This window comes from Coenobita brevimanus, chromosome 101, assembly GCF_032717465.1.
Source record: "Coenobita brevimanus isolate Jiangsu-jjx chromosome 101, ASM3271746v2, whole genome shotgun sequence".
NCBI classification, from domain to species: Eukaryota; Metazoa; Arthropoda; class Malacostraca; order Decapoda; family Coenobitidae; genus Coenobita; species Coenobita brevimanus.
Genome location: NC_137054.1, coordinates 7,850,013 through 7,873,125, shown reverse-complemented (window position 1 = coordinate 7,873,125; position 23,113 = coordinate 7,850,013). Strand labels below are relative to the sequence as shown.

The window sequence follows — 23,113 nt, the reverse complement described above, 5'->3', positions numbered from 1 at the left end:
GGGACTGTAAGAAAATGTTCTGGAAAGAGGTGAAAAGAGTAAGACAGGGTGGAAGTGAAGTTAGCAGGGGAGTGAAAGATAAAAATGGTAGATTACTATAGTAGGACTCGCGCACGTTTGCGGCTGTGGTGTAGCTCGCACCTGTGTACAGTGTTGCCATGTTTTCTATACCGTTATCTCTCTCTCTCTCTCTCTCTCTCTCTCTCTCTCTCTCCTGGCGGGAAATGAGCCACCCTGAGTACTTTTGATTCTTTTATAAGTTATTTTTAATTGTGCTTTCATTTGTTAATTTGGTTTTGTTATATTTAGTAGTAGATGGAATGTCAAAGTTACTGTCTGCTGAGAGGTTTGTTACGTTACTGATTCATACACCCCGACGTAGTGGGGTGTGGGTGTAGGTGTGGGTGGGAGTGTGGATGTGGGGGTGTTGGGGTGGTGGTCCAGGGGGGAGGGGAAGTGTGAAGGGGGATTTGACCTGAGACACCCAGGAGGGATTAAGAAGGGAGGGAAGGGGAAGGGGGGGCTGGATTCACCTACCACGTGGTCAGTATTAGAAGAGAGAGAGAGAGAGAGAGAGAGAGAGAGAGAGAGAGAGAAATTACGTGTATAGATATATGTGCATCAATAGGAACAATGTATATCAGTGTGTGCAGTATGTACAAAGGAACAAATGATTACAAAGAAGGCAGTGACAGACCTCTCTCTCTCTCTCTCTCTCTCTCTCTCTCTCTCTCTCTCTCTCTCTCTCTCTCTCTCTCTCCTGGCGGGAAATGTGAGCCACCCTGAGTACTTTTGATTCTTTTTATAAGTTATTTATAATTGTGCTTTCATTTGTTAATTTGGTTTTGTTATATTTAGTGATGCGGACAATGCATTCAATGCATGCCTCTCTCTCTCTCTCTCTCTCTCTCTCTCTCTCTCTTGGGACATTGAATCTCCTCATTCTCTCTTGGGACATTTATTTTAGGCCAGATGGGTGTGTAAGTATTGCCACACACAAGAATTACATGAATTATTTCTTTTACTTTGGATATTGGCATATTTCTTCTTTTTTCAGGCTCATTATCTTATATCCATAACTGTGATATTATTACCCACCCTAAAACTACGCTAAAAACCATTAAAAGTGACTACAATATCTGTTAGCAACACTGTACAATATGTATGCCATGTTTCTGTGTTACTGTATAAATATTTTATGCATAATAAGATTACTGTTGATTCATCCATCAAAATACACAAGTGTAAGTTTTATTCATCTGAATTTATCGAATTTGTGATGCCTTGTACATAAATAGCTTCCGTTTCACATCGCAAGTTGAGGAAACGTGGCACCATTGTAAACAGGTGCGAGCCACACCTCACCCGCAAACGGCCGGGATTCCGACTATAGTGGAGAAGGGAGAAAAAGTGAGCAGATGGAGACAACACTTTAAGAAATTGTTGAACGTAGAGGATGGAAGTAATGCGAGTATAAGCGGCTGGGGAATGGCTGGGAGAAGGAGGGAGGTGAGAAGACAGGAAGAAATCAGTAGAATAGAAGTTGTGGAAGCAATGAAGAAAGTTAAATCAGGGAAAGCCCCAGGAATTGATGGAGTGTGTGGTGAAATGCTGAAGCATGGGGGAGAGATAGTAGTAGAATGGATGTGGAAGATGTGCAGATTAGCCTGGGAGGAAGGTAGAGTCCCGGAGGATTGGAAGTCAGGTATAATTATTCCCTTGTACAAAGGAAAAGGGGAAAAAGAAGTGTGTGGTAATCATAGGGGCATTTGTCTTCTTAGTATAATAGGAAAAGTGTATGGTAGGATACTTATTGACAGAGTTAGAGAAAGAACAGAGAAATTAGTTGGAGAAGAACAGGGAGGCTTTAGGAAGGGAAGAGGTTGTGTAGATCAAATATTCATTCTTAGATCTTTAGTGGAAAAGTTTCTAGAGAAGGGAAAGAAGTTGTATGTGGCTTTCATGGATTTGGAGAAAGCATATGACAGGGTGGATAGACAAGGATTGTGGAAAGTGTTAAGAATATATGGAGTAGATGGGAAGTTGTTGAATGCTGTGAAGAGTATGTACGATGGTGCGAAGGCTGCAGTGCGTGTGGATGGTGAACTAAGTGAATTTTTCTCTTTGAAAGTTGGGTTGAAACAGGGATGTGTCATGTCTCCATGGTTGTTCAATCTGTACATGGATGGGGTAATAAAAGAGGTACAAGGTAGGGTAGTGGATGTTGGAGTGGCCCTGGTGAGAGAGGATAGTGTTTGGAAACTCCCTGTACTGTTGTTTGCAGATGATACTGTGTTGTTGAGTGAAGACGAAGGGGAGCTGCAAGGCTTGGTGGATGAGTTTGGGAGTGTGTAAGAAACGGAATCTGAAGGTGAATGTAGGGAAGAGTAAAATGATGGTCTTTGAGAGAGGTGAAGTCAGTGAATGTACAGCGAGGTTGGATGGTGAGGAATTGGAAAATGTGAGTACGTTTAAGTACTTGGGTAGTGTTTTGAGTAAGGATGGAGGTTTGGAGGGTGAAGTGCTTGAAAGGGTACAGCAGGGAAGAAAGGTTGCTGGTTCTTTGAAAGCAGTGACAAGAAACAGGGAAGTGAGCATGGAAGTAAAAAAGTTACTACATGACAGTATTGTGATACCAACTCTAACGTACGGAAGTGAAGCTTGGACGTTGTTGGAAGGACACAAGTCAAGAGTGAGAGCAGTGGAAATGAGTTATTTAAGAGGAGCCTGTGGAGTCACATGGAGAGATAGGCTGACGAATGAGGATATAAAAGAACGTTGTGGTGTTGATGTGGATGTGATAGGGAGCGTTATGAGGAACACACTGAGGTGGTTTGGCCATGTGGAGAGGATGGAGGGTGAAAGACTGACGAAGAGAGTGTATGTGAGTGAGGTGGAGGGGGGAAGAGGGAGGGGGAGGCCGAGGATGAGATGGAGGGATGGGGTGGAGAGGTATATGAGAGAGGGGGGTGTGAGTTGGGAGCAGGGTAGTGAAAAGGCGGGGGACAGGGCGACTTGGAGGAGATTTGTTTGTGGCCACCCCAAACGGGATTGAGGCGTCTGGCAATAGATAGATAGATATATATATATATATCATAGATAGATGATAGACTTTTTTTCTGTATCATCACTTCGTACACCTACTTGTCCCAGTGCTTCTCTCTCCATGCATCTATCATTCTGTCTTCCCACCTGCTCAGTTGCTTATCTGCACGAGCCCACCCATCATTTTATCTACCAACTTACTTTCCTGTATAACTTCCTACCTTCTTACTTATCTACTTACCCTTCAACCTACTCACCCATATACTTACCCAGCAACCTACCTACTTACTTACCCACCTGTCCACCACCCAACCCATTTATCTACCCACCTACCCACCATCCTACTGCTCTACCTACACATCTACCTGTCCACTCCCTACCCACATATCCACCCACCTACCGACCTCTCCTCTCTCTCTCCTCGCAGATGTAATGAACGATGCAGTATTTGACGAGGACCACGACGACCTTGTGATAGTGAAGGATATCGAAATGTTCTCCATCTGCGAGCACCACCTGGTTCCCTTCTGGGGCAAGGTGTCTGTCGGGTACCTGCCTAATAAGAAGATACTCGGCCTGTCTAAAGTTGCAAGGTGAGTGTCTGTTGGTTATGTCAGTCTGTATCTAGGAGTCTCTCTCTCTCTCTCTCTCTCTCTCTCTAACCACAGAGCAATTACCTCAGCATCCCTACCACGATCCAAGCATCCAAAAGCACGCGAACGCGAATCAGGTCATTACATGTTTAATTACAGTACAGAGACAGCTTTGGAGCAATTAACATCTCATTACGATACACACACCCAGTTACCCACCGCACATCGTCTTTTGCCTGCTATATATCAACACTAACTAGGGTGACTCATGTAATCGAGTAAACTCATTAAGGGCAAGCCATATTTAAACTTAACGAAAGAGATTTTACAGCATAAGGTGTAGTAGTGTTAATGAAATAATTCTTGATCCCCAGTATGTAAAATTACACCTTAGTATGCCAAAAGAGAACAATGGCTGGATGTAACGTATCCATCACGATTTAAAGAATGTTATTATTATGTTTAGAAAATGTACTGTTCCATGTAGATCTACCTATCTATCTATCGGCAGACGCCTTAATCCCGTAAAGGATGACCATAAACTAATCTCCATGTATTCCTGTCCTCCCACCATCTGGGGGAGGCGGTGGCTCAATCGGTAGAGAGGTAGCCTGCAGTTCTAACGGACCCAGGTTCGAATCCCGGCTGAGGCAGGGAACAGTTTAAGGATTTGAATTTCATTAAATCAGGCTTTACTGATCTACCAGAAGACCCGCCGACATGTCGTAAAAATACCCCCGCTAATACCAATACACCAGTCCTGTATGAGACAGCCCTAGCATGTATTCAATATGGACGGTGGGTGTTAGCGCCGAAGTGGTGACATGTAGAGGTGTATAGTATGTAGGAGGACTGCTGGGCTTTGATAGCAGGCTGTGAAGCCTATGCCTAGAGTCGGACACATAAAAAAAAAAAAAAAAAAACTCCGACTCTCATACCCCTCTCTCATATTCCTCTCCAGCCCATCCCTCAATTCATCCTCGGTCTCCCCCTCCCACTCCCCCCCTCCGCCTCACTCACAGACACTCTTCTTGTCATTCTCTCATTCTCCATCCTCTCCACACGGCCAGTCCATCTCAGAGTAATTCTCGTAATGCTTTCTAACACATTCACATCAACACCATACATGTTATTAACCGTTGCTGTTGTTGTTGTGAAGATTCTCCTCCCGTGGAAGGACCGGGCCAGTTTATTGGGCCCGTCAGAGTGAGTCTAGTTCGTTAAGGAGGGCTCAAAATGAGTTTCCATAAGGTTGAGTGGAATTGTCCACTTGTGTGATAGAAATGTTGTTTGTTTACGTGGGAGGTTCTAGCGAGGTGGTGGGCAGGCTGAAACTAGGTCAAGGAGGCCTGAGGTAGAGGAGAGTGCTCATTGACCTCATTTATCTGCTGTTTCTCCACGTAATTTCCAATGCTCCTCTAAGATAATTCATTTCCGCTGCTCTCATTCGTGACTCCAAGTAGGTCAAAGTTTCCGTGCATGCGATGGAGCAGGGATCACAGTACTGTCGTACAGCGACTTTTTTTTTTTTTTTTTTTTTTTACACAATCACGTACTCTATACTAATACTTTCAGTGAAGCAGCATCATTTCTCCCAGCTGTACTTTTCATGTACTTCATCCTCCAAACTTCAGTTTATATTCATCACACGGCCTAAATACATCAAATCATTCACAGTCTCCTTCATTTGACCATCAAGCCTGACGATGCACTCCCTACTTCCTCTCTTTCAGCAGGTGTAACTTTACTCCAAACTACAGTACGTTCACTTTTAAATTTCGTTTTTACACTTAACTTCCAAACTCATTCACTAAATCTTGTAACTCCCCTTTCATCTTTGCTTAACAACACAGTATCATCAGCAAACAACAGTACAGACAGCTTCCAAACCTTACCTTCTCTCACTAAGAGCATTTCATCATCCACTGCCGTACCTTTATATACATACATACATACATACATATATATATATATGTTTGGAAGTGTGAATGGAAGATTGTCAGGTGTTGATAGAGGAAGGGCAAGAGAAGGTGTGGCCTTGTTAGTGAGTCCGGAAGTACAGCAGTGTGTGATTGAATGGAAGGTGTCATCGAGACTGATGTGGGTGAAAGCGAAATTTGAACGTGAGTTGTGGGTGTTTGTGAGTGCATATGGGCCTGGTAGTGAAAGGGATGAACAAGAGAGGGAGTCTTTCTGGAATGATGTTGATGAGTGTCTGCAGAGTTTTGGAGCGAATGTGAATGTGGTAATGATGGGAGATCTGAATGCTAGAGTGGGAAATGTAGCAGTTGAAGGCGTAGTTGGTATGCATGGTGTGCCTGGAAGAAATGAAAATGGGGAACGAATGATAGCGATGTGTGTTGAGCGAGAAATGGTGATTGGGAATACGCTGTTTGAGAAGAAAGATATTTATAAGTATACATGGGTGAGACAGGAGGGTGGAAGGGTTGTTGATAGAGCCTTGATGGACTATGTGGTTGTGTCTAGGAATGTAATAGGAAGATTGTTGGATGTGAGAGTTCTGAGAGGGGAGGGTGGAGGTATGTCTGACCACTACCTGGTGGAGGGAAAGTTGAGAGTAGGTAAGAGATGGATGAGAGCTAGGAGGGTTAGGTGTAGCAGGGAGGTTTTGAAAGTGAGTGAGTTGGATAAAAGAGAGAAAAAGATAGAGTATCAGGAGAAATTGAAAGATAAGTGGAACGCAGTGAAAGATCGGGAAAATGGCTGCGTGGAGGAGGAATGGCAGTTGTTTAAGAGTGCTGTGGTGGGGCATGCAGAAGAGGTGTGTGGTGTGAGACGTGTGGGTGGTAGTGTAAGAAAAGGAAGTGAATGGTGGTGCGAGGAAGTAAGTATGGCTGTGGCTGAGAAGAGACGGGCATATGAAGTGTGGCTGCAGAGGAAGGATGAGATGTCATATGAAAGGTATAAGGAAAAGAGGAATAGAGCGAGAAGGGCTGTGCGTGATGCTAAAGTGGCAGCAGATGAGAGGTGGGGTAGGCGGCTGACAGAGAATTTTCAACAGAATAAGAAAATGTTTTGGAAGGAGGTGAAAAGGGTGCGAAAGGGAGAGTCTGGGAAGGAAGAACGAATAAAAGCAGAGGATGGAAGGATGTTAATTGAGATGGATGCAGTAAGGAAGAGATGGGCAGAGTATTTTGAAAGATTGTTAAATGTAGAGGAGGAAAGGGTGGCTGAGATTGTGGCGGATGGAAGGGTGCAAGGAATAAATGTGTTGGGAGAGTTGAATGATTCTTTGATCACGAAGGAAGAAGTGGAGAAGGCAGTAAAGGATATGAAAACAGGGAAAGCTGCAGGTATGGATGGTTGTGCTGTGGAATGCCTGAAGGGTGGTGGAGTGACTATTGTTGACTGTTTAGTAAGATTGTTGAATGTGTGCTTTGAGAAAGGTATGGTGCCAATTGACTGGGCAGGTGCTTGTGTGGTCCCGTTGTATAAAGGCAAGGGTGATAAGTATGAATGTACAAGTTTTAGGGGTATAAGTCTGTTGAGTGTTGTAGGTAAAGTGTATGGTAGAGTGTTAATTATGAGAGTTAGAGAGGGTACAGAGGGAGTGATTAGTGATGAGCAGTGTGGCTTTAGGAGAGGGAGGGGATGCGTTGATCAGGTGTTTGCTGTGAGACAAGTGTGTGAAAAGTATTTAGCGAAAGGCAAGGATGTGTTTTGGGCATTTATGGATTTAGAGAAAGCGTATGATAGAATTGATAGGGAGGCTTTGTGGACTGTTTTAAGATTGTATGGACTTGATGGTAGGTTACTAAAAGGGGTGAAAAGTTTTTATGTAAATAGTAGAGCGTGTGTAAGAGTGGGAAATGCTGTGAGTGATTGGTTTCCCGTGAGAGTGGGGCTGCGACAGGGATGTGTGATGTCGCCTTGGTTGTTTAATATTTACATGGATGGTGTTGTAAGGGAGGTGAATGCAAGAGTTTTAGGTGGTCTGAGTCTGGTAAATGTTGATGGAGGAGAGTGGAATCTGAAGCAGCTGCTGTTTGCAGATGATACTGCACTGGTGACTGATTCAGAGGAGAGATTGGGACAGTTGGTAGAGGAGTTTGGAAGGGTGTGTGAAAGGAGGAAATTGAAAGTAAATGAGAATAAGAGTAAAGTGATGAAGTGTACGAGGTTGATAAATGGTAGGGGGATGAATATAGTTTTGAATGGTGAGTTGCTTGAGGAGGTAGATTGTTTTAAATATCTAGGGTCACATGTTGCTGTGGATGGAAGAATAGATGCAGAAGTGAAGTTTAGAATAAATGAAGTAGGAAAGGTGCTGGGAGGAATGAAAAAAGTGTTTAAATGTCGTTCGCTTAGAATGGATGTAAAGAGAAGGCTGTATGAGGGTGTTGTGGTACCGACTGCATTATATGGGGCTGAAACATGGAATGTGGGTGTAGCAGAGAGGAAAAGTTTGAATGTAATGGAGATGAGATGTCTGAGGAGTATGTGTGGAGTGACGCGTATGGATCGAGTGCGAAATGATGAAGTGCGAAGGAGAACTGGAGTTGTTCGGGAGATGGCTGGTAGAGTTGAGCAGAGGGTGTTGCAATGGTTTGGGCATATGGAGAGAATGGATAATGAACGATTGGTGAAAAAGATAACTAGATCTGATGTGAGAGGTGTAAGGCTGAGAGGGAGACCACGAATAGGATGGATGGACAATGTGAAGAGAGCGCTGGATGCGAGAGGGATGTCTGTTGAGCAAGGAAGAGGGGCTGTGCATGACAGAAATAAATGGAGAGAAATTGTGAATGAATAAGTGATGACGCAGCCCTGAGGGGATATTCTCCCGCATTTGATCTGATCAGCTAGTCAGGTCAGGTGCGGGTAAGGGGATGGGTCTGTTATGATGTGGCAGGGGTGAACCAGTTCTGCTGTCGGGCCCTGCTGCGGATGTCACTGATTGCATTGCGCAGTTGACCCTTGTGCGGTGTGATGCGGTGAGGATCTGTCCGTTCTCCCCTTTGGGGCTAAGATGCGAATGAATGTGTTTGAATGGATGAGTAAATGGAGAGTGAGTCGTCCTGTCTCGGCTACCTCCCTTTCCTTGGGGGAAGCAGCCTAGGTATATATATATATATATATATATATATATATATATATATATATATATATATATATATATATATATATATATATATATATATATATATATATACATATATGTATATATATATAAATACATATATATACATATATGTATATATATATATATATATATATATATATATATATATATATATATATATATATATATATATATATATATATATATATATATATATATATATATATATAGGGGTGGGGGCACTAACCCACCACCAACCCTTTTATATATATATATATATATATATATATATATATATATATATATATATATATATATATATATATATATATATATATATATATATATGTATGTATATATATATATATATATATATATATATATATATATATATATATATATATATATATATATATATATATATGTATGTATATATATATATATATATATATATATATATATATATATATATATATATATATATATATATATATATATATATATATATATAAAAGGGTTGGTGGTGGGTTAGTGCCCCACCCCGTAAAAAAAAACTAACTAAAAAAGAGAATAAAGCGCCTCGGACCCGGACGGACCATACGTTGACGACTAAGGAACGGACAAAGGACATTCTTAGGGTGGGAACATGGAATGTGAGAGGAGTGAATGATGAAGTGAAAGAGAGAGAGATTGTTCAGGTGCTTGAGGATGCAAAAGTGGATATATATGGATTGACTGAAACTAAATGGAAAGGTGAAAGGGTCAGAGAATGGGAATATGGTGTAGGTATATGTGCGGGAGTCAGTGAGAATGAGAGGGCAAGAGAGGGAGTATGTCTGATGATAAGCAAGAAGTGGAAGGAGGATATAAGAGAGTATGGAACAGTGGGTGCAAGGATTGTATGGGTGAGGATGAAAGTAGGTATACAAGCATGGGCGATTGTATGTGTGTATGCTCCAACAGAGGATCGAGTGGCAAGAGTGAAAGATGAGTTTTGGGCGAGAGTAGAAGCATGTATGGACAAGTTTGAGAGGAGCGAGAGAGTGCTGTTGATTGGAGACATGAATGGCAAAGTTGGGAATCTACGAGTGGATGGAGTGGTTGGTCAGTGGGGTGTGCCAGCTGAAGTAGATGGGAATGGTAGTGCTTTGGTGGACATCTGTGCTTGTAAGGGGTTGGCAATAGCCAACACCTACTTCCGTCATAAGATGATCCACCGGTATACATGGAGAGTAATGAGGAGGATGGATGGTGAACTTGTTGAACGAAAGGCAATGATAGACTACGTGTGTGTGGATGAGCGAATGAGACGACAAGTGTTGGATGCAAGAGTGTGGAGAGGGTGGGGGAATGGAGTCTCGGACCATCACTTAGTGATGGCCAAGGTAAAGATGCAAAGAAAGTGGTTGAGGAGGCGAAGGGGAAGACAGGAGGAAGCAGCTCCTGTGAGAAGAGTGGAGAAATTGCAAGATAGTGAGAAAATGACAGAGTATAAGAGCATAGTGGAAGAAAGATTGGGAAGGTATGAGCTAGAGCAGATGGAAGGGGTGGAAGACGTATGTAAGATATTCACGGAAGAGATAGGTGCAGCGTGTGAGGCGGTTTGTGGAGTGAGGAGGAGATGCAAGGGTGTGCAAGGGACAGCATGGTGGAATGATGAGGTGAAACGAGCTGTGGAACAAAAGAAGAAGGCATATGGTGAATGGTTGGCGTGTAGAGGTAGGGGAGAAGATGAGAGAGAGAAGAGAGAGGTATATGTGAGCAGGTGAAGGGAGGTTAAGAGACTGGTGAAGGCGAGTAAGAAGAAAGTGGATGAAGAGTTTGGGAGGAATCTGAGTGTGAAATGGAGGGAGAGTAAGAAATTGTTTTGGAAGGAGGTAAAGAAAGTAAGGCAGTGTGAAAAGGGAAATAATAGGGGAGTGAAAGATAGGAATAATAGATTGTTGGTGGAGAAGAGAGAGAAATTGAGGAGATGGAAGGAGCACTTTGAGGATTTGTTGAATGTAGAGAGTGAGAGCAGTGTGAGTATAAGTGGTTAGGGAATGGCTGGGAGAAGAAGAGATGAGAGGAGGGAGGAAGAGATCAGTAGGGCGGAAGTAGTGGAAGCGATGAAGAAGATTAAGCTGGGAAAGGCCCCAGGAATTGATGGAGTGTGTGGTGAAATGCTTAGATATGGGGGTGAGATTGTTGTGGAGTGAAGATGGAAGTTGTGTAGATTGGCTTGGGAAGAGGGAAGGGTTCCAGAGGACTGGAAATCAGGTATAATTGTTCCTCTGTACAAAGGAAAAGGGGAGAGAGAAGTATGTGGTAACCATAGGGGTATTTGCCTACTTAGTGTGACTGTTAAAATATATGGTAGAATACTCATTGATAGGGTTAGGCATATGACAGAGGAGCTAGTTGGAGAAGAACAAGGGGGATTTAGGAAGGGAAAAGGGTGTGTAGATCAGATATTTGTTCTAAGATGTTTAGTGGAGAAGTATCTAGAGAAGGGAAGGAAAGTGTATGCTGCCTTCATGGACTTGGAGAAAGTTTATGACAGAATAGTTAGGCAAGGTATGTGGAAGGTATTAAGAATATATGGAGTGGAGGGGATATTGTTGAGTGCTGTGAAGAGTATGTACGAGGGAGCTAGGGCTACGGTGCGAGTGGATGGTGAGCTGAGTGAATTTTTTTATCTCAATGTGGGGCTGAAACAGGGGTGTGTGATGTCTCCATGGCTGTTTAATATATATATGGATGGGGTTGTAAAGGAGGTGCAAGGTAGGGCAGTGGCTGTGGGGCTGGCCCTAATGAATGAGGGTGAGATTTGGAAGCTTCCGGTGTTGCTGTTTGCTGATGATACAGTATTGTTGAGTGAAGAATGGGAGTTGCAAGGTTTGGTGAATGAATTTGGGACAGTGTGTAGGAGGAGGAAGCTGAAAGTTAATGTAAACAAAAGTAAAGTTATGGTGTTTGAGAGGAATGAAGTCACAGAGTGTGCAGTGAGGTTGGATGGTGAGGATATGGAGAATGTGAGTGCATTCAAGTACTTGGGTAGTGTGATGAGTAAGGATGGAACTTTCGGGGATGAAGTACATGAAAGGGTACAGCAGGGAAGGAAGGTTGTTGGTACACTGAAAGCAGTGATGAGAAACAGGGAGGTGAGTATGGAAGTTAAGAAGTCACTGCATGATGGTATTGTGATCCCTACCCTGACGTATGGAAGCGAGGCGTGGACCTTGCAAGAGGGGAACAAGTCAAGAGTGAGAGCAGTGGAAATGAGTTATTTGAGAGGAGCATGTGGAGTGACGTGGAGGGACAGGTTGACGAATGAAGAAGTGAAGGAACGTTGTGGGGTAGATGTGGATGTGGTTGAGAAGATTAGGAGAAATACACTGAGGTGGTTTGGACATGTGGAGAGAATGGAGAATGAAAGACTGACTAAGAGGGTGTATGTAGGTGAGGTGGAGGGAGGGAGAGGGAGGGGAAGACCGAGGATGAGGTGGAGGGATGGAGTTGAGAGGTATATGAGGGAGGGGGGGTGAGTTGGGGGGAGGGTAGTCAAATGGTGGGTGACAGAGTGACTTGGAATATATATATATATATATATATATATATATATATATATATATATATACCTAGGCTGCTTCCCCCAAGGAAAGGGAGGTAGCCGAGACAGGACGACACACTCTCCATTTACTCATCCATTCAAACACATTCATTCACATCTTAGCCCCAAAGGGGAGAACGGACAGATCCTCACCGCATCACACCGCACAAGGGTCAACTGCGCAATGCAATCAGTGACATCCGCAGCAGGGCCCGACAGCAGAACTGGTTTACCCCTGCCACATCATAACATACCCATCCCCTTACCCGCACCTGACCTGACTAGCTGATCAGATCAAATGCGGGAGAATATCCCCTCAGGGCTGCGTCATCACTTATTTATTCACAATTTCTCTCCATTTATTTCTGTCACGCACAGCCACTCTTCCTTGCTCAACAGACATTCCTCTCGCATCCAGCGCTCTCTTCACACTGTCCATCCATCCTATTCGTGGTCTTCCTCTCAGCCTTACACCTCTCACATCAGCTCTAGTTATCTTTTTCACCAATCGCTCATTATCCATTCTCTCCATATGCCCAAACCATCGCAACACCCTCTGCTCAACTCTACCAGCCATCTCCTGAACAACTCCAGTTCTCCTTCGCACTTCATCATTTCACACCCGATCCATACGCGTCACTCCACACATACTCCTCAGACACCTCATCTCCATTACATTCAAACTTTTCCTCTCTGCTACACCCATATTCCATGTTTCAGCCCCATATAATGCAGTCGGTACCACAACACCCTCATACAGCCTTCTCTTTACATCCATTCTAAGCGAACGACATTTAAACACTTTTTTCATTCCTCCCAGCACCTTTCCTACTTCATTTATTCTAAACTTCACTTCTGCATCTATTCTTCCATCCACAGCAACATGTGACCCTAGATATTTAAAACAATCTACCTCCTCAAGCAACTCACCATTCAAAACTATATTCATCCCCCTACCATCTATCAACCTCGTACACTTCATCACTTTACTCTTATTCTCATTTACTTTCAAATTCCTCCTTTCACACACCCTTCCAAACTCCTCTACCAACTGTCTCAATCTCTCCTCTGAATCAGTCACCAGTGCAGTATCATCTGCAAACAGCAGCTGCTTCAGATTCCAATCTCCACCATCAACATTTACCAGACTCAGACCACCTAAAACTCTTGCATTCACCTCCCTTACAACACCATCCATGTAAATATTAAACAACCAAGGCGACATCACACATCCCTGTCGCAGCCCCACTCTCACGGGAAACCAATCACTCACAGCAATTCCCACTCTTACACATGCTCTACTATTTACATAAAAACTTTTCACCCCTTTTAGTAACCTACCATCAAGTCCATACAATCTTAAAACAGTCCACAAAGCCTCCCTATCAATTCTATCTATGGTAGGGGGATGAATATAGCTTTGAATGGCGAGTTGCTTGAGGAGGTAGAGTGTTTTAAATATCTAGGGTCACATGTTGCTGTGGATGGAAGAATAGATGCAGAAATGAAGTTTAGAATAAATGAAGTAGGAAAGGTGCTGGGAGGAATGAAAAAAGTGTTTAGATGTCGTTCGCTTAGAATGGATGTAAAGAGAAGGTTGTATGAGGGTGTTGTGGTACCGACTGCGTTATATGGGGCTGAAACATGGAATATGGGTGTAGCAGAGAGGAAAAGTTTGAATGTAATGTAGATGAGGTGTCTGAGGAGTATGTGTGGAGTGACGCGTATGGATCGAGTGCAAAATGATGAAGTGCGAAGGAGAACTGGAGTTGTTCGGGAGATGGCTGGTAGAGTTGAGCAGAGGGTGTTGCGATGGTTTGGGCATATGGAGAGAATGGATAATGAGCGATTGGTGAAAAAGATTGTTAGATCTGATGTGAGAGGTGTAAGGCTGAGAGGAAGACCACGAATAGGATGGATGGACAGTGTGAAGAGAGCACTGGACGCAAGAGGGATGTCTGTTGAGCAAGGAAGAGTGGCTGTGCGTGACAGAAATAAATGGAGAGAAATTGTGAATGAATAAGTGATGACGCAGCCCTGAGGGGATATTCTCCCGCATTTGGTCTGATCAGCTAGTCAGGTCAGGTGCGGGTAAGGGGATGGGTCTGTTATGATGTGGCAGGGGTAAACCAGCTCTGCTGTAGGGCCCTGCTGCGGATGTCACTGATTGCATTGCTCAGTTGACCCTTGTGCGGTGTGGTGCGGTGAGGATCTGTCCGTTCTCCCCTTGGGGCTAAGATGCGAATGAATGTGTTTGAATGGATGAGTAAATGGGGAGTGTGTCGTCCTGTCTCGGCTACCTCCCTTTCCTTGGGGGAAGCAGCCTAGGTATATAGATAGATAGATATATATATACTGTATATATATATACTATATATAGATAGATAGATAGATAGATAGATATCATCCATAGATATACAATAAATAACCATAGAGAAATGAGACATTCGTGTTTCAGGCTAATATTTATATGAAATAACTCAGTTTACTTTCCATGCACTTCAGCCCTTATGCCCCTACACATACCCCTGACAGGATTCAGCAGTTTCTCATCTACTCCACAAGTTTTCAGTGCCTCCCTTATTTCTTGTCTATCTACTTTGCTTTATGTTTTCTACTTATCTAAGAAGGCAGCATACGACTTCTTTACCTCCTCAAAATACTTCTTTCAATAACCATCCTATAACGAATAGCTATACATTCCCTCCCCTTCCTAATGTCCCCTAGTTTGATACACAGTGTTGTGAACTTCTTGATAAAATAATAAACCATATGCCTTTCTCAGTAACTGAAAGCCAAATTAAGTACTAAAACTATTCTTTAGTCATTTTGCAATGACCCAACGTGTGGGTAGATTCTCTGTCATTGTTCCCATTTGGGAACAAATTCATTGACTTTATAATATTCAGAGTTAATCTTTAAAGAATTTTGGGTGTATGCTGTAATAGAATATGCATTATTCTATTCTTTGAAATAAGGACTTCACTGATATAAGTAAAAGTACTTATCAAAATACATAACTATCTGACAGGACACGCGTGCTTGAAAATTCACGGACATTCAGATCAACTGGACACACAGAGGCAGTCCAAAGAGTCTCATTACGATAGCCATGCCAAAGTGATCTTGTATAAACATAATAACGGATGACATCACTACAGTTAAGCTTCATCAGTAAAATAAGCATATTAATACGTGTTCCCAAATGTTAACAATGACAGTCAATGGGTTAGTAGCCTATAGGACAGACTTAGGCCCGTACTTTCGTCGGTTAAGGGTGCTCCCTAACACCTCTTCATGAGCTATTTATTTTGCTTATTACACCTTGCCTTCCTATTAGGTGTTACTTGAATAATTCTAATATCACCGTACTCTGCGTAAATAACGTACAAAACGATATTAGCCAGCCGTATCCTAAAATAACTCTGTAAGTAGGAGGTGTCAGGGAACTTAATCGCCAGGGATACGAGCCATAGGGAAAATTAACACTCTCATGCTTCTATAATTCGTCCTCTACTAAATAACATCCTGGGTCAGTTTTCTCATTGGTTAAGGAGGCCCCTAGCACCTCTTCCTTAGCGATTTATTTTTGGATACGGCTGGTAAATATCAATTTGTATGTTATTTACCCTGAGTATGTTAGTATTTGAGTGATTTAAATGACAGAAGAAAACAGAAAGGAGTAACAAGCATAATAAATCGCTTAGAAAAAGATGTTAGGGAGCTTCTTTAACTGACGAGAGTACAGGCCATAGAGTTGGCGCGAGCATGACATGTTGGGGAAGGTATTAACACGCTCAAGTTTCTTTTTCTTTTTCTTTTTCTTTTTTTAAACGAGGAAGAAGGAACCATAGGCTGAGCCCGCAAAACAGTTCCTTCCAAGAAAAAAAAAAAACAATAAAAAGGAGAGCCAAATTCAAGATCCGTTCATTTCGAGATGCCTGGACACACCATTTGAAAGACTGGAGATCATAGGAAGTAGGAAATACAGACAAAGGGAGACAGTTCCAGAGTTGACCTATTGCATAAATGAAAGACTGGGAGTACTGGTTAACTCTTGCATTAGAGAGTTGGACAGAATAGGGATTAGAGTTTGTTGCCTGACGGGTGCTACACATCCGTCATAGAGGTGGAGGGATGCAAGCAGACAGTTCGGAGAAGCAGTGGAATATAAGAGGGAGCCATCAAATAGTGCAACACCCGCCCCGACTCACTGATCTGAGGAACAACTATCTGGCTTTCTCTGTGATCCTGACCTTCTGTTTTCTTTAAAAATAAAACTTCGCTATTCTTTCAGCCTTAATTCTTCCACCAAGTTTGGTTCAAATCGCATGAAACGAGTTGACTTACTTTATGACCTTGATCTTCGACATTTCCTTGTGACCCTGACTCGATTCCACTCAGATTCGGATCCTTGTATCCTTGCCTTACCCTAAACATTCTCACGAGAGTTGGTCCAAATAGGTTTTCACGCCTTGCCTAGGACACATCCACTAGGCTATGTGTGGTGGAAATGGAATAATAACTGTTTACTTTGCTGACCCGCAACATTTCTACTAAATCTGGTCCAAATCAGATCAAAACTATGTGACGTATTTTATTTACATTCAGAAACACAGGCCAGCCTTTGACGTTGCCCTATAGCCTTGACCTATGACTGATTATTTGCAGAATTGATTACCTTCGTTCTTGCCGTATCCACAACCATTCCATTAAGTTTGATGATTTAAATCAGATAAAAACAGCTTATGCTAACCTTGCAATGTCAAACTTTGACCTAGCCCTGTGACCTAAACCTTCAGTGTATAGTTCTGAAAAAAGATAGATTTACTTCTTGGCTGACGATCAGTCCTTCCACAGGTTCTGTCAAAAGTAAGAAAGTAAGATCGAAGCTAAGTTATTTCACACACACACACACACACACACACACACACATGAACATAACACCCGCTTTCACTTCGCAAACGCAGGTGTTATAACGCCACCACTTCTCTGCGGACCAAGATGGAAATCTGCGAACCTATAATCCAAAGGAGTTTAAAGGAAATCAAGCAACAACAAATATCACAGTACTTTCGAGGCTATTCGTTAAGCAGGGTATGACTATGATATCTTATTTGTGAGTTAAAATTAAGGACAATACAGCAGGAAGACTCCCCACGCCCTCTATACCCTCCATCAGATGTCGGCAGGAAACAGTAAGAAGGGACATGGAAGTGAATATGGTTTTGAGTATTACTGGGTCACAGTTAAATCGGTTCATGGTGGGATTAGGTCCACTAGATTGGGTCTGGATGGCACATATCTCATCTCGTTTTGGATATTCGTGGATGGAGAGCTTAATCCGCGGCAAAGAAAGAAAGAGAGAGAGAGAGAGAGAGAGAGAGAGAGACAGAGACAGACAGACAGACAGACAGACAGACAGAGGAGGTTAGATAGGCAGAGATAGATAGATATAATGATAGACTGACTAACTGGCTGAATGATACTGACTAATTAAAGGTTAGACGGATAAAGAGACGGGCAGATAGGTAGATGGATAGTTAGATACAGTGATACATCAATACTGAGGCAGAAAGACAAATAAGTAGGACACAAGCAAAACATTCAGACGGATATATAACTACACAGACGTAAACATAGTGATAAAAGAGCACTAAATTCTAACACCTTTATTTTCTCCACCTCACAGAATCGTGGAGGTGTTCAGCCGCAGACTACAAGGTGAGTGTGCTGTAAAGGGTTAAGGTCATTTTTTGCCGAGTCGTATTTCTTGTGGCGTTGGACGTTTCGTAACATCTCATCCTTAGCGATTTATACTGCCTATTACACCTTAACTTCCCTTGTATGTTTTTTATGTCTTTGGTATCTTGCATCAGTAACATGCAAGAGGATACTGAGGTGTCCTGTGCAGAATAAAAAGCTAAGGATGATGTGCTACGAAATCTCCGAGCCACTTAGAATTCGAGCCTTGATTTTAATGAGATGTGTGTTGTTCAGATGATAAATGTAACCGTGTATGTAAATAAACACCATTACCATATGTAAAGACGCTGACAAGGAGCCATGGTGTGATATCACTGTGCTACCTTGGGTGTAGCAGCTGCGGTGTTCACCCCAGGAACCGAACCTCCTTTTACTTCACATTCTTATAAACACTACCATACCTCCAGTCAGCAGCACAACAGAAGCAGCACTACCACTTTGCTCGACTCTTGAATCCTGCTTGAAAACTTGGAACTTTGGCGGGACAACCCTTTTCACGCCATCACCAGGCCTCACTGTTCTATCATCGCTTTACATTAACTTGGCCCTATTTCCGTCCTTTTGCAATTTATTTCACTTAACTCAGTAGTAAAAAAGGACATCACTACGACCGCATTTTTTTCCCCACAGTACTTCTTCGTGACCTGCATCACGTTCTAGTGCTTGAGTTATTGTTACAGCTCAGCATTCAAGATGGAAACATGGCAGGTTTAGGCCAAATTAGTGTAAACAGGGTATAGTAAAAGTCCACTGTTTGTAGGCTTCTGATTCACTGGGTATGTTTCAGCAATAAAAATTTCTGTATGTGGCTGTTTCTTTGCCAGCTGTGTGCATTTCGAAGTCTCGCTATGTTTTACTTTTTTTCTTCCTGATGTTGTGTCTTCTCGATGGTCCAATACAAACCAGTTGCACTGTGGGGTGATTGGCCCAGATCAAACGCTAATCGATTATACTCCTGTAAAATCGATCCAGATGTTGGGTAAAAATAACTGCTCTTTGGCGTATATTGCCCAAGATCTGAAACAAATGTATCTCGTAAATTCAGTAGTTAATCCAGAATTATCATGTAAACGTTAATGTATCCAGTATGTGGGACGATTTTACTGGACTGTTTGGTTATTTACGTTGGGTCAGGGATAATTACATGATAATTCTGTTGATTTACTGAATTTTACGAGATAACGGTAGGTTGAAACAAATGTACAATCTCGTAAAATTTAGTAAATCACCAGAAATATCGCATAAACTATTCCTGATCAGAAGTCAACAGCCAGTGACCTAGTAAAATCGCCCTAGGTACTGAATACATCGACCTTTTCGGCTTCTTTACACTGAGGCTGGAATCAAGAGAGGTACTGTTTTACGAGGCTTTAGAAGCTAGTTATGGTGCGGTTTACACCTCAAAATAGCCTTACATGTTACTGAAGCGAAGTATACCGATAGGAAAATTACATGAATGGCATGCAATAGAGTGTTCAGGTATAATATGCTAAATAAATCGCTTTGGAAGAGGTACTGAGAGTGAAATAAGTATCTTCCCAAAATTTGACGAACACATAGCAGATAAGTCGAACGATCTGAAACACGCCCTGATAGAGACTGGGTTTTCATTGTATTTCGCCAGTTGTAAATTTTCGTCAGAGGGAACTGGGAAGATAGTTTTTTTTTTTTTTCTTTTCCTCTCTGTATAGCGAAGTCACTGGGAAAACGGGCCATATTGGATGCAGGTTTTGTCGGCGTCGGTCGGGGTAAGAGGCTAAATAAGAACACTCCGTTTCAGTAGACCACATTCTAGACATTCCGATACTCACTGTCATCTACATTATGCCTGGAAGTGAGATTCGGTTTGCTCAGAACGTTACCAAATGAAACGTAGCCTTCTTTCAGTCTGTATCCTCACCTACACGACGGAACAGAGAGTAAGAAAATTCCTAACACATTTTGCATAGCGATTTGTTTTGTGCATTGCACCTCATTATCCTCTTGTATACGATTAATGCTAAAAATGGTTGTATTTAGACTATATAATACATGCAAGACAATATTAAGGTGTAACATGCACAATAAATCGCCAAGAAAGGGATGTTACGAATCTTCTGACATCCATGCCTGTATTCCATATTCTCGTCGGTTAAGGAGGCGCCCTGACACCTCTTCTTTACTAACTTATTTTTGGAAACAGCTACATAATATCCTTTTGTACGTTATTTATGCAGAGTATAGCGATATTAGAATGATTTAGGTAACACAGAAGAGGATGGCAAGGCGTAATAAACAAAATAAATCGCTTAGGAAGAGGTATTAGGGAGCCTCTTTACCCGGCGAGAATGCTAGCCCCAGAATACAGATATATTTCTCTTCCGTACTCTTTATGGTAGGCCTTCACTCACCCTGTTGCTCTCCCTCCGTGTTAACAGTGCAGGAGCGACTAACGAAGCAGATTGCCTTGGCGGTGGTGGAGGCCATTCAGCCCACTGGTGTCGGGGTGGTCATAGAGGGAACGTGAGTATAACACATGTTTTATTAGTATTAGTGTTAGTATTAGTATTAGTATTCTTGGCAGTCACTTTACTCTTCAACTTCGTGAGGACACCATTTGCATGATTCTTTTACTGTTTTCATTTACTACTTGTTTATTTATTTACTATTTATGTATTCAATCATTATTTGCTAGTTATTTGTTTATTTACTATTTTACTATTTTTATTGAGTTATGTTATTCTTCAACTTACCCTTTCAGGGAATCACCATCTGCGTGATGATTCACGGAGAATAATATATTACAGCACGTCACACATACATCTTATATATAAATAGATAGATAGATAGGTATAGATATATATACAGTATATATATATATATATATATATATATATATATATATATATATATTATTTAAATAATATGTGAATATATAGATAGATAGATATATATACAGTATATATATATATATATATATATATATATATATATATATATATATATATATATATATATATATCTTAGTCATAGTATCTCCCAGGAGATGACTCAGAGACCATTAAGTGTCAGGCTAGAATGTTTCCTGTTACATTTTAAGTCAGACGAGAGAGAGAGAGAGAGAGAGAGAGAGAGAGAGAGAGAGAGAGAGAGTAACTGTTTCTATTTTTCACTTTCGCTGTCTAGTGACAGGATAATACTAACTTTATTTTCCTTATAATATTCTTATTTTCATTTTCCTTTCACTCTTGCAACAGCCCTATGTTTATATTGATGTGCAGTGTGCAGATCAAGTTGGAGAGACAGACAGGTAAACAGACAGACTGACAGATACACAGACAGACAGACAGACAAGTTGAGGTTAACACTGTATCTGTTTGCCTTTTTTCTGACAACAATCTTATGCGTATGGTGATGCATGGCGAATAGAAGATTAGCACCAAGACAGACAAACAGATCCATATAGAAATAAACAAGGATATATCTTGATGGATGGGCAGAAAAATACAACCATTCCTTTTCTCCGTATCCTAGTTCCTTTTCCTTTTTCCTTCAACAGGCACACGTGTATGGTGATGCGAGGCGTTCAGAAGACAAACTCCAAGAATGATAAACAAATACGTACACAGATATTTTCATGGATAGAGAAAGAATGCCACTTTTCCTGTTTTTCCTTTGACTTGTTCTACTTTCCCCCTTTATACGATTTCCCTTCTTCTTTTTCCCTCCACAGGCACATGTGTATGGTGATGCGAGGCGTGCAGAAGATCAACTCCAAGACCACCACGTCAACCATGATGGGTGTGTTCAGAGACGACCCAAAGACCAGAGAGGAGTTCCTTACGCTGGTCAAGTAAGGGGGGGCAGGGTGACACGACGACTGGGGGGAGCCGGAGGAGGGAGGAGAGGAAATGGCGAGAGGAGGAGAGACGAGGAGGAAGGGAAGGAGAAGGAAAGATGAGGGAGGAGGAGAGGAAATGCTGAGAGAAGGAGAGATGAAGTGAGAGGGACTGATGGGGAGAGGAAAATGTGATAAAATTACTAGCGAAGAATGGAATAGGTGGAGGAAAATATTAACGAAAGAATGGAGCAATAAGGAAACGAATCAGGAAGTAAGGAAAAAGCAGACGAAAGGGAACGACTTGGAGACGAAAAGACGAGAGGGGAAAATGATAAAGATAATGGAAGAACGAAATGGACTAAAATGAGAAAACACTTAAGGAGCCAGAGAAGCGAAAATAAAGTACAAGGGTGAGAAGAGCAAAGAAGAGGTTGGACAAAAATAATAAGAAAATGAAAACAAATATATAAATGAGTTGGAGACGAGACGAGAAACCAGAAACAAGGGAAGTATAATAATTGGAAGCAATTTGGAGCACTTAGACTCACTGACAAGAATGAGATCGATGAGAAAAAAAGGAAGAGGTGATTGGCAAGAAATTAAGAAGTCAGTCTCTTTACGAAATATCTATGAGAAAAGCTAAAGTGATGATCAGTTGGATATTATTACAAAATGGATAAATGCTGACGAGTAGGTGGTTGCAAATTCAAATTACTGAAAAAAAAGTGATAATATGGTTATTAAAATAAGAAATATTCTGTGAGAAATGGAGAAAGAATCATAATGAAAATACTCCTAGGAGAACATTTTAATACCCCAGAGAAGTATGGATCCTTGAAAAAGGTGATGATTATCCGAAAATCACAGAATCATGATACAGCGGAAATAATGGGAAATTATTTGAAGGTGAAAAATTCGAAACAGAAAATCATTATTTTTATCTTATAAGTCATTAAATTTGAAGTACCCTTGGAAAATCGGGGACACAAAAATGTTTATGGATGATATGGAGATCCTGGGACTGAGTGTTCCTCCAAAATTTAGGAAATTAATATCGAAAATTTTTTCTCATAACCTCTTCAATAAGATAGTTTTATATATATATATATATATATATATATATATATATATATATATATATATATATATATATATATATATATATATATAGTTACCGCCAGAAGAATTTGTTCAGCTTGGGAAAACGTTTGCTG

The 23,113-nt window shown here is 41.6% G+C and overlaps 1 protein-coding gene across 1 annotated transcript in view; it reads left to right on the top strand.

The window, feature by feature from the left end:
- The window catches only part of Pu (GTP cyclohydrolase punch), a 46,219-nt gene extending 24,110 nt beyond the window's left edge, over positions 1–22,109 (top strand). Inside the window, exons 3-6 of the mRNA XM_080284521.1 lie at positions 3,473–3,638; positions 18,006–18,037; positions 20,497–20,581; positions 21,792–22,109. Coding sequence (XP_080140647.1) covers positions 3,473–3,638; positions 18,006–18,037; positions 20,497–20,581; positions 21,792–21,915 — 407 coding nt within the window. The 3' untranslated portion in view covers positions 21,916–22,109. The remainder of the gene's footprint in view (positions 1–3,472; positions 3,639–18,005; positions 18,038–20,496; positions 20,582–21,791) is intronic.
- The last annotated feature ends 1,004 nt before the right edge of the window (positions 22,110–23,113 follow it).